Consider the following 12,106-nt stretch of genomic DNA (forward strand, 5'->3'; position numbering starts at 1 on the left):
CCCAACTTGGGGACCTGACGGGGCGTCCCTGTATACAGTGGTCCTGGGCCAGACTCCTCAGAAACGACCCCCCCCCCCGACACACAGTCCTCAGAGCCCTCAGAATAGTGCTTACTCTGGTGGGTGGCGGTAATACTGCAGGAGGGGTCCACAGGCAGCGGGAGGCACAGGTGTAGAAAAAGGGCTTTGTCTCTTCGTACAAAAATAGACGAGTCTCCTCGCAGTAGCTAAAAGTGGCTGTCCATATAAAACTAGAAAAGGCGCCCAGCTTGTCTCCAGCCACAGCAGGCAGGGTGGCCCAGCCCAAGGCCCGCATCTTTGGGACCCCCAGTGTCCGCGCGGCTTCAGACAAGCACATGTCCTTGTATTTATTAGTTAAATAAATTCTCTTTCCCGCCTTTCGTCCCCCAGACCCCACCGTCCACAAGGGTCCACCTGGCGGGGAGGTGGGGGTGTGGGGCTGGCCACAAGGCCACTGGTCCCTGGGCGGCACCTGCCGCCCGGCACCCCAGGCTAGTGCCAGGCAGGTAGCTGCCGCTGGTCGTACTCGGCAATAAGCCGCTTGATGTGGGCCAGCTTGCTGTGCAGGTACTCGCAGCGCTGCTTCTCCTGGCTGTAGTTGGTGTTGGTCTGTGGGGGGGGGATGCTTGGTGACCAGAGCCAACCCTACCCTGATGGGGCAGCCAGGGGCATCTCCTGGGGTGGGCGAGGGGGCAGGCCTGGAGGGTGAGTGACCCCACCAGGTCTGAAGATGAGGCCCTCAACCCAAAGGCTCCCTCCACTGTGGACATGGCCTAGAAGCAGTGGCGACAGGCAGGACAACTGGGGTGCCCAGGAGGCCCACCCTGCTCCTCCTCTCTCCTCCAGGCCCATCTTCTCCCCAGAGAGCCATACCTTTTTGATTTTTCTGTACTCCTGCAAGATCTGCCCACGTGTAGTCTGGAGGGAGAGAGACAATGTCACCCGCCCAGAGGACCCTGTCAGGCCTGCCTCCTGTGCCCAGCAGAGGTGGGGGCCAGGGATCCTGGCACAGGGCCGAGGTGGGGAAGGGGCCAGGGTGGGAGGCTGCCATGGGAGCCTGTGCAGGGCCTCAGGTGAGGGCGAGGGGGGCTGTGGGGGTAAGGGGAGGCAGTGGAGGATCAGGGGTACGACCTCATACTCTGCGGAGCCCTGGGAGAGCTGCCTGAGCTGGGAGTCGAGCTGCGTGAAGCGCCGAGTGATACGCTCAATGCGGGCGTGCAGGTCACGGTACTCGCTGTACTCGGCATTAAAATCGTTCTTATAGCTCTGCCGCTGCTCTGAGGAGGAGATGGCTGCATACTTCCTGGAGGGAGGGAAGGGGAGCTGGGTCCAAAGGAGCCGCACCTCACCCCAAGGGTGCCTGGCAGGGGGATTTTCAGGGTGGGACAGGGGCCTGGCTAGGAGCCAGCATAGGGCTCGGAACACACAAAACACGCCCTTCCTGTCAGTTTGCCTCCATCACTGGCCAATCCTGAGGCCCCTGTGGCTGCAGAAAAGCCTCTCAACAAAGGACAGCTGAGCGCCCGTGACAGCACATGGGAAGGGACAGCCCCATACTCACAGTAAGTAGTCGGGTGTGTCTGAGGTTGAGGTGGGGATGCTGGCACTGGGACAGGAGCCATTCAACCCTGCGGACAACACAGGTACTGTTACAAGGCCCCATGGAGCATTCAGACACCACAGACCCCCGCAGTGAAAAGTCGGTTTCAGGAGAAGACCCACAAAGGTTCCCGGGGAAATGGGGCAGGAGGCCAGATGGGTGGAACACAGTCTGAGACAGCTGCAGGTAGACAGATACCGGGACAGGCTGTGCGCCTAGCTGAGGGAACCTGGGGCCTGAGAGCAGCTGGCACCAGCACGAGTCCACTGGGGTATCTGGTCTCTGGGCACGCAGGACCCACACAGTGCCCACTAAGGAGGAGGTTCAAGCATCTAACGGCACCCCTCCAGTTGTCTGTGATGCACCCAATGCTGCCCAGGCCCACCAAAGGCCGCGCTGACCCTGGCACAGGGCTTGGGCCTCCAGGAAGTGATGAACCACAGGCACTGTCACTTTCTTTAACCCTCTGTGATCTCCAGGTATGTACAGCAAACAAGGGAAACTGAGGCATTGACTCTGGAGTAATGCTGCTCTGGGTCACATCACCCGAGTTCCTGGCAGCAGATGGCTCAGCCCTAAGTGAGCTGTCCCAGGGCTCCTTGAGGCTCCCCAAACCACCTCACCACAGAGGCTGGCTCGCCCCGAGTCCTCTGCCCCCACCCTGTGGACAAGGGGCTCCGAGACAGCAGGGATGCATCTGCCCTGTTTGGCCCCAGCCCATCCTCCTCTCGGGCCCTCACCCATCACCCTCCCCTCATTGCCCTGCTGTTTCCCAATTCCTTCTCCTTGGCCCCCACCTCCCAAGCCTATTCTGTGCAGATGAGTGAGGTGCCCAGGCAGTATCCCTCCCCCAGGCTCTGCCCACCCCCAAACCTGGGACCTTCTACAGCAGGGCCTGATCGCCCTTGGCCACCACCAGCCTCTCAGCCCCACTGCCAGCTCCCTTGAGCTTGACCTCCCTTGACCCATCCTCAGCCTAGAGCCTTCCTCTCCCAGTTTTTGTCCTCCCACGAATCCCTACAAGAACCCTCTAACTCCAGCAGAAGATCCCCACCACTGGTGTCTGGCTTGTGGTCCAGGGGTTGAGGGATGGCTAGGTCTATACCCCATGTCCCCCGACACCTACCAGAGGCTTCTGGCAGGGCTCCAAGACTGCTGCCTGAGCTCTCCACAGGCTCCTGGTTGGGCTGTGAACTTCGATGCCGGTCCCTGGGCAGCCGCTCCTTGTCGCGGTGCTTCTTGGACTTTTTCTTGGCCTTGCTGTGGGGCCGGCTGGGCCGTGTGCAGTCTGGGGATGGGGGCGGGCACAGGCGCTCGGTGGGGCCTGAGCCACCCATGTCAGAGGGCTCAGTGTCCCGGCCACTGTGGCTCAAGTCATTGCTGACATCGGCCAGAGGGTCGTGGGGCCGTGGGGGCTCGGGTAATGGAGGAAGGGGGGTGGCACGGCCATGGGGTGCACTCAGTTTCCCATTGACAGCAGGCTGGGTGCGCTGGGCAAAGTGTGAAATCCGGGGCTTTTTGCTGGAGAGCGGGTCAATGAATTCAGGGGGCTGCGGTCGCTTCTGTGGAGAAACGAGGTGGATTGTGGGGGTGGTCTGTATGAGAACAAGGTGCAGGGTGGGAGCAAGCCCGGCCACCCAGGCCCCATGGAAGCCAATGCAGGCTGCAGAGCTCAATCCAGCCACAGGGTGGCGCCCAAACACTGGACTCTTACAGACTAATCCACAGGAGAACAGTTCAGCCCACAAGCATGCCCCTGTCCCCATGGGGCCTGGTCTGCACTATGCTTCTGTGCTCAGCACCTTACTGGGGGATACACAGCACCAGGGACCATCTGCCCTCCCCCAGCCCAGGTACACTTTGTGGCCAGTGGTCCAACACCAGGACCAGCTTAGGGTCCCTAGGGGCCTCAGGAACTGGTGATCAATTTCCCCAGCCTGGCCCTGGACACAGGGCCCCTTCAGGCAAGCTGTGCCTGACGGTGTGGATGGCAGATGAACAAGGCACCTAAGCCCAAGGGGTGAGGCTGACACTCTTTCCTGGTATCTGCCCTAAGTTCTGGGAGGTGGCTCCTGTGTGCTGGGAAGTTCATCCTTGTCAACACACTGGGTTCAGAAAGAGATATGGAAGCAAGGGACGGAAGCTGGGGGCAGTGTGGAGGCTCTCAGCCTGCCCCCTCTGGCTCCCATGTGAGAGCCTCTAAGGAACAGCCATGAATGCCCCTTCCATGTCCACAGCCCAGCTTGGCCCCTACCTGTGGCTGCAAGGAGGCATTCCCGTGCTCTCCTGGAGGGCTGGCAGCAGGGTCCCCAGGAAGGGCACCGGCACCCTGTGGCTGGCACAGCTTCCTGAGAGAGAAGCAGAGATGGTTGGGAGGCCTGCAGCAGTGCAGGGGGATATCCCCAGGGCCAGCCTGCCCCGGCAGCAAGCACCAGAGTGTGTGTAGGGGGCTCATCCTGTGGGCAGTGAGCCTCAACCCGCAGATGGCATCACCATGGAGATGCCTCACTGGGCAAGACCTGAGGCACTGGCCCCCAGCTCCACAGAACAGCCCTGATACTAACACTTGCTGATGAAGAGCCAGGGAACACTAATGGGAGGCACAGCCCCTCACCCCACTGTCCCTTGGGGTCCAGGTTTCAGAGGCAGATGCTGGGGGCCAAGCCAAAATACACAGGGCTTAGAGGCCCTCAATGCCCCCTGAACAGTGTATCCTATCAGCTCAGCCCCAGGAAAGCCCATGGTGGCCACCATCACACGGGATACTGAGGATACTTCTGCCACCAATATCAAAGCTCTGAAGACAGACAAACAGACCACCTTTTAATGGGGAGAGAGACTGCAAAGGGGATAAAACACCACCCTCAGTGTTCTTAGAAAGACAAAGGACTTGAATAGGCATTTCTCCAAAAAAGACAAACGATCAACAAGCACACAAAATGATGTGGGTGTCTGCCAATCATTTAAAAAAAAAGCTAGACCAGCAAACCTAGATGGTGACTGGCTATTACTACCACGTTCTGATCAAGAACGTAATAGACAATCCTGATAGAAAAGGAGAAAAATACGGAACAGAACTTCATATTCCTAAAGAATCCAGACTTTACTAGATCTAGAGGAGGCCCTGAGACTCTGGCCCTGAGTTGCTCTTCAAACCCTGAAATGAAATTATCCCCTGAAGTCACCTTTAAACAAAGTTAACAGTTTAGCCCAAAGAGTAAAGGTTGTCATCCTTAAGTATTGCGCTAATCCGTCTCCATAGACCAAAAGGGGCGGGGCAGGGGGCAGGGAGACGAAAGAAATGGAACTGAAACAACTAGAACAGAAACAATGAGAATGTCGACACAGTGTGAAGAATGTGACCAAAGTCACTGATCATTATGTCTAGACACTGTAGAATGAGAGTGGGTTTTGTTCTGTTCTGTTTTTTCCACAAATACAGAAAAAAACAACCAAAAAATTGAACCAGCTGCCATCGAGTTGACTCCACTCATAGCTACCCATGTGTGTCAGGGTAAAACTCTTCCACAGGGTTTTCAATGGCTGATATCTTGGAAGTAGATCACCAGGCCTTTCTTCCAAGACATTCATTCATAGGTAGACTCGAACCTCTAACCTTCTGGTTAACAGCTGAGCACATTAACAATTTGCACCAGCCAGGAACTCTGCATTAATCATCTGGGAAATGCAAATTAAACCCACAATAAGAAAACACTTCACCTCCACTAGGACTACAATCAGAAAAACAAAATAACAAGTGTTGGCAGAGAGTGGAGAAACTGGAGGCTTCCCGCGTTGCTGCTGGGAAAGTAACATAGTATAGCCACTGTGGAACACAGTCTGACATTCTTCAAACCATTAAAGAGAGTTACCATGTGATCCAGCAATTCTACTCCTAGGAGCTTCATTTCTCTTAGAGAAATAAAAATACACACCCAAAGACACCTGTCCATAAATGTTCACTGCAGCGCTATTCACAGTAGAGAAGAAGTGGCAACAACCCAAGTGTCCATCAATGGATGATGCCATAAAGAGGAAACACAATACACACTGTAACGTGGATGAAAACATACTGAGTAAGAGAAGCCAGACATGAAAAGCCACATAGTGTATGAGCCCACTGACATGAAATGTCCAGAATAGATAACTAACCCCCCAGTTGGGCAGAAAGCAGATTAGTAGTTGCCTGGGGCTGGGAGAGGGACATGGGTAGTGACTGCTAAAGGGCATGGGGTCTCCTTTTGGGGTGATGGGAATGTTCTGCAACTAGACAGAGGTGGTGGCTGCAAAACATTGTGAGTAGGCGTCATACCCCTGAACCACTCACTTTAAATGGGTGAACTGTATGCTATGTGAATTACATTTCAATGTAAAAACAAAAAAACAAACTCACTCACTGTCATTGAGTCAATTTTGATTCACAGTGACCCCTGTTCGGCTTCCGAGGCAGCAAATCTTCCCAGAAGTAGATTGCACTATTTCCTTAATTGGAGCAGCTGGTAGGTCTGAACTACCAACCTTCTAGTTAGCAATCATGCCTTAGGTACTGACTGCACCACCAAAACGCCTCATCTCTATATAAAGCTGGTATGTTTTTTTTTTTTTTTTTTACAATGTTTTAGAAAGAGATTAACAGTGGCACTGAATTGATGCTTGTGAAGCAGTGTAATTCTCCACAACAAAATAATTAAAAAAAAAAAAAAAAGAGCAAATTAAAAGTGGCAACACTCTGAGATGAGAATCTGGCACAGGAGGTCCTGGAAATAAGAATTGACAGCAAGAGAGGCGGGAAGAAATATCCCCAAGTAGAGCCGAGAGAAAAGAATGGGACAGGAAAGGACAGTCCAGGCCATGGGGCCTCCAGAGGCAGAACCCAAAGACAGAACAAGGTGGCACAAGGGCAAGACACTCCAGCCACTTCCAGGTAACAGCCTAGGACAATGGATGCTTGGCCATTCAGAGTGCTCATTCTCATGCACATAAGCCTGGGAGCACGTGCAAGTGCAACCCGAGCTGCACTTCAGGGACCAGAAGCCACACCTCCCCAACAAGGAGGGCTCAGGTTCTAGATGTAATCAAGTGCTACCTTAGCACAACGGGCCACCAGCCATGAAGATATGAAGACTTTGTACTTTTGAGGTCCCCTAGGGCCCCCACTGCCCTCAAGCTCCCCTGGAGCCCCAACTCAGCTGTGTTCTAGGTGCAGATGCACATCAACGGGTGACCTTGGGAAACCTTGAAACCGCTCTCTATCCTGAGAAATCACTTAAGGACTAATGAGGTGTCTGCCTCTCACAGTGGCCCCTCCAACCCAGGTTGGCTCAGGAGGAAGTTGCTAATTGCCTGGGCCGGCTTCTTACTTCTCCCCAGAGCTGCAGGTACCCTAGTCAGGTTCTGGAGGCCCCGGGGCACTTTCCATCAGCGTGGCGCAGCTGTGCCCTAGGGAGAACCATTTTGCCTTGTGTCCCTCACCCTTGTGTTCTTGAGATTCTGTGACAGAGTAGGCAAGTTTCAGCACCAACCCCTAAAGCACCCAGGTTTGGGCACCTTTCTAGGACCTGAGTTTTGGGATGTGGAGCATGGAGGGTGACAGCTCATGGGTGGGGGAAGGAGGCCTGAGAGCTTCAAGTCTCAGCAGGGTCTGTGCGTGCCCCCTCCCACAGCCTCTGCTCACACTGGACATAAGTCTGAGCTAGGGTGAGGGGGGACCCTGGAAGGCCACCCTCATATCCTGGGAGAGATCCTCAGGGGTTGGGATGTCACCCAGGATTGTCGTTGGGGTGCCTTCAGGGCAGGAGGGGACTCTCAGGGTCAGTGATAAGGAGGTTCTCAGAGTTGGGGTCCTCAAGGTCAGGAGTTGGGTGCTTCTTGAGAGTTGGTACCTGACGAGAAGGCGCTGGAGCAGCTGTCGGTCGCCCTCTGAGTAGCCAGGCCAGTCCCGCTGTACATCCTTGTACATGCTGTCCTTGAGCGTGCACGTGCCATCCTTGGTGCTCACATTGGCCACCTGCAGACAGGCCAGGATGTCACCTGCACAACCCAGGGGCAGGCACCACAGAGTGGGGTGCAGAAACAGAGACAGGGGAGAGGATGCAACTGCCCTGAGGGCTCCCCAGCACATGCTGCTCCATGCACCCTGGGTGCCAGGTACACACACGCACACGCATGGCAGAGGCAGGTGGGAACCCAGGTTGGCTCCCCAGGGGGCCTCTATCTCCATCTGAGATTCTGTCATCTCTCTCCCCCCCAATCCTGGTCCTGAGACAGAACTTCCAATGGCTACATCCAGGCCAGGGCTGCCCTGCCATCTCCACGCTGACAAGGGCTGCATTCACTGAGAACAGGACCCTGCGCAGATGCCAAGGCCATGTGCAGAGGAGGACATGAGCATCTGCGCTGAGAGGTCTGCAGTGAGCCAGGGGTCTAATAGGGTGGCCCCAAGGCTCCACGGGCCTGCTGTGCACCTGCAGTGGCATTTCCCACATCACTGCATCCTGAGGATAGGTCACCTCCCCGCACCCCAAGCACATTTTCACATTAGCATGACCAGCCTGCAGGCTCAGCTGCTCTTGCCCTAGGGCACCACAAGGCCAGCTCTGGCGTGGTCGGAAAGGAAGGCTGGTCTCCACCTTACCAGGCTGATGAAGACATACATGGGTGCATATGTGTCTCCTCTCTGGGGCACAAAGGAAAGCAAACTGGAGAGGACAGCAAGAGGCCAAGTGCAACCCCCACATCTGTCTGTGCTGGGACAGCCCTTCGGGCCCTTCAGCCACTCTGGCCACCAGCCCTGCCTCAGTCTCCTCATAATGCACAGGTGGCTCTGGGAGCCGGTGGAGCTCCAAAGACAGGGCCAGCAATACTCCCACAGGACACCTCCACAACATCTTGATAGGCCTGCAATCTAGACGCTCTGTGTGCCCTCAAAGAATACTCTGAGCCTCAGAGCCACAAGGGTATCTTGATGCAAGCTTTGACCTCCACAGGAGATGGCTGCTTGGGGCGAGAAGCTGGGACCTTGCCACTTGTTCTGTTTGCAAGACAGCAGGCTCAGCTGGAACCCGCACACAGGCAGAGGCAGTACAGTCACAGGTCCGTAGGCACCACCTTCCACACCCAAGGCCCCGACAGAAGGGGATGTCATCCTAGGCCAGGACCACTTAACAGGGGCCCAGTACCTAAGAAGCATCAGTGTACCAGGTCCTAACAGTGTCTGTGTAATGGTGTCCACGTAATGGTGGGTAATTACATCCATTAACAGTGTGCAACAGCATCTGTGTAATAGCATGTAACTCTGTGTGTATGTGTGTATACTGGCATATGAGTGAATCCACATAATGGTATCTGTGTAACAGGTTAGACCAGCATCCATGTGCCAGCATGGGCTTTCTGCTTCAGGTGTCACTGTGCACCTGGCATCTGGGAAGCGGAAAGCAGCAAACAGGAACCCCCTCATCCCCAGCCCCTGGTAAACACTGTTCGCTCTGTGTCCATGAAGTCCCCTGCTTTGCAGAGATTATCACACTTGCTATAAAAGGAAACCTGAGGGTCCAAGACGCAGAACCCCTGCCCCAGCCCACACAGAGGCATCTGCGCGTGTGGATTCAGGTGCCTTGTTCCACAGGCATCACACACTAAAAGCCCTCCACCTTCGTGCTGAGTGGCCACCATAGTTTGTGGCTATGATGCAGGCATCATGCCCCAGCAGACAGGCACATGGAGGCTGCCTCCTCTGTCTCTTCACCCTGCACCATGACACCTCAGCCCTCCACCCTGCACCATGACACCTACTGGAAGAGGCCATTCCACACATCCCCAGCCCCGGGCCCCCACACCTGCTGGAGGAGGCCGTCTAGTGAGTCCTTGTCTGGCTGTGTCAGCCCATCCCTCTGCAACCGCAGCAGCAACTCGGCCTTTCTATAGGGTCTCAGCGCCAGGAGGTGTAGCACCCGGTCACGGAAGGGCCGCTGGGAGACCCCTCCACTGCTGCCCCCACCACTGCCCTTCTTGAGAGCACTGGCTGGGTTGATGGGGGTGGCCCGCTTCCGGGAGGGCACGGCATCCGTTGGCCCCGGGGCTGGCTTCCGGAAATGAACCTTTTTGCCTGAAACGAGAGCCAGGGCTGGATCAGGGGAGGGGAGCAGGGGCGGTACCCAGGGCCAAGCCTGACAGCACCCCCACGTGGTGTCACATTGAGGAGGAGCACTAAATGAAAAGCCTGAGGTGAGGGCGCCACCTGCTGATGGAACAGAGGACACTTGGCACACAGGCACTACTACACCCATGTGAGACGCAAGTCGTGTGTGATGTGATGTGATTTGTGTGTGTGTGAATGTGTGCTTTGTGAATGTGTGACAAGACTGCACTCAGAGACAAGAAAGACAGCTTTGCCATGGTGGCCCAAGTTCCAGCCCTCAAATGGCCAGCCCATGTGGGGAGTAGGGGAGTGGTAAGAGCCCTTCTGATATTCAAAGGGGTCCTTGATCTGCAGGAGGCTGCTGACCAGGCTGCTCACCCTACCCTCCCTCTTGAGTCTCACGTGATTTCAAAGTGACCACAGAGCTGCTCTGAGGGCCCAGGGGTGCGAGCAGCCCTCTCCACCAGCCCAGACAAGGCTCCAGCAGACATGGGTGCTTGGAGCTATGCAGAGCAGGCAGCTCGGTGCCCTTGACATGGGTGTGAACAGAGTCAGACACCTGCTTAGGATGCAGAGCACCGGAAATCCCCTAGTTATCTTAAAAAGAAACACTCAAAAGCTGTCTTCTTGGACAAAGCTGTCCCACATCCTTCAAGACATCCTTTCTTTCCAGCCAGAGCTAGGCTCCTCGACAACACTCTGGCCACCACATTCCTCCCTCTCAGAAGTCTGGCTTCCACTCCTACCCGTCCCTCCTCACCCAGGTATCGGCCACCAGGCTTGATGACGATGGCACTGCGGCTCCGCGTCTCCTCCTCAGCCTGCGCCAGGCTCTGTCGCGCCTTCTGGTAGGAGTCGTCAGTGGCGCACACTGTGATCTTGTCCTGGATGCTGCCCAGGCAGTCCAGGTGGACATCCCCATGGCTGCAAAACACATCAGAAACTGGAGATGGGCCACCCAGGGATGTGGGGGGACAAGCCTAGCAGGACACAGCCTCCCCCAAAGCAGCAGGGAACCTGAGGGGCTGGGCCAGGGCTCAGTGCCACCTCCTCAACAAGCTCTGACAGGACCCATGGAGGGTCCATCCTGGAGGGGATGAGGGCAGGGCAGGGTGGATCGGCTGGCTCACCTGGACAGGTACTGCTGCACACAGTCGAAGCTGCCCTGTGGGCTGTCACGGCCAATGTTAGAGAGGTAAAAGGAGAAGGTTCGGGCCTCAGAGGGGCAGTCAGGCTGAGGGACACAGATGTGCTGTAGGCAGGGGAGTAGGGGGAGTTGTCATTTGGGGAAGGCTTGTGACTTGCCTGTCCCCCTCTTCACAAGGAGTGTTCAATTTCTCCCTTCAGAACACACTTCTTATCACAGGGTGACCTCTGACACCGTGATCCTGGCTGGGCTTCGTGCACAAGCTCATTCCAGTCAGCCAGACACTGGTGGGGGGCATGCAGCCAGAGTCCAGCCATGCCTCAGCACTGACGGCTGTGGGTGAACCCAACCTTTCTGAACTTGACCATGAGCTAGAAGCCAAGGCTGGGTCCGTCCACACCAGCATCTTGGCCCTCCCCACTAAGCAGGTATCCCTGTCTGTCTGCTGACATATACATAGTCCCACCTAGCCACCTGCCTCAGCCAGCTCAGTCTGATCCAAACACACACTGTCCCTCTGAAAGGGGAGAATGATGGCCTGGTCACACTCAGTGACAGAAACCCCAACAACTCATCCCCAAAAGCCTTCGAGGACCCACCTTGGGGCCACAGCCAACACACACGTACCTAGACTCATTCATACATATGCACACTACCCCTATACCCTCGTATACTCACCACAGACCCCACCCCACATGGCAGGCGCAGAGGAGTCCCTCTCTAGCAGACACATGGGCTGCCCTGTCCTGCCTGTTGTGGCCCTGTAGGTGTAACTGTCCTCGATGCTCGGAAGTAACTGGAAATTCACCACCCAGATGCTGGAGCTCTGCTTTCCAATCAGCTTCGGGAGAGCCGGGACACGAGTCTGTGACAGCTTTGTGCTTCCAGCCTGACTCTACACGGAATTCCCCAGGACACAGAGTACGTGGATACCCAGAGATCCTGCAGGAGCCTGAGGGAGCTGACGCCCACAGGGGCAGTTTTCTGCACTTTCTTTGACCCTTTCTTTGCCTCTGCACATGGGACTCAAGTGCACCTGTAATACTGTATCCTTCCATCAGTTTAGGGGAGCAGACGTACCATGAGGGCATGGGGAGGACAGAAGGGAGGGCCCTGTGACTCTTTTATACTGTGTGGATCTCTTCCATCAGGCCTGTGTCCAGCATGTCTGTGGGCGTCTGACTCAAGTCCCTCCCTAGGT

General features: G+C 55.9%; 1 protein-coding gene across 1 annotated transcript in view; it reads right to left on the reverse strand.

The window, feature by feature from the left end:
* Positions 1 to 513: 513 nt before the first annotated feature.
* The window catches only part of ELL (elongation factor for RNA polymerase II), a 38,558-nt gene continuing 26,965 nt past the window's right edge, over positions 514 to 12,106 (reverse strand). The window contains exons 4-13 of the mRNA XM_042781584.1: positions 10,889 to 11,010; positions 10,519 to 10,682; positions 9,457 to 9,725; positions 7,504 to 7,628; positions 3,876 to 3,969; positions 2,748 to 3,183; positions 1,583 to 1,649; positions 1,153 to 1,324; positions 895 to 939; positions 514 to 630 (exon numbers count right to left, since the gene is read on the reverse strand). Of these exons, the coding sequence (XP_042637518.1) occupies positions 514 to 630; positions 895 to 939; positions 1,153 to 1,324; positions 1,583 to 1,649; positions 2,748 to 3,183; positions 3,876 to 3,969; positions 7,504 to 7,628; positions 9,457 to 9,725; positions 10,519 to 10,682; positions 10,889 to 11,010 (1,611 nt within the window). The remainder of the gene's footprint in view (positions 631 to 894; positions 940 to 1,152; positions 1,325 to 1,582; positions 1,650 to 2,747; positions 3,184 to 3,875; positions 3,970 to 7,503; positions 7,629 to 9,456; positions 9,726 to 10,518; positions 10,683 to 10,888; positions 11,011 to 12,106) is intronic.

This window comes from Orycteropus afer, unplaced genomic scaffold, assembly GCF_000298275.1.
Source record: "Orycteropus afer afer isolate SDZICR_OR568_19922 unplaced genomic scaffold, OryAfe1.0 scaffold00136, whole genome shotgun sequence".
NCBI classification, from domain to species: Eukaryota; Metazoa; Chordata; class Mammalia; order Tubulidentata; family Orycteropodidae; genus Orycteropus; species Orycteropus afer.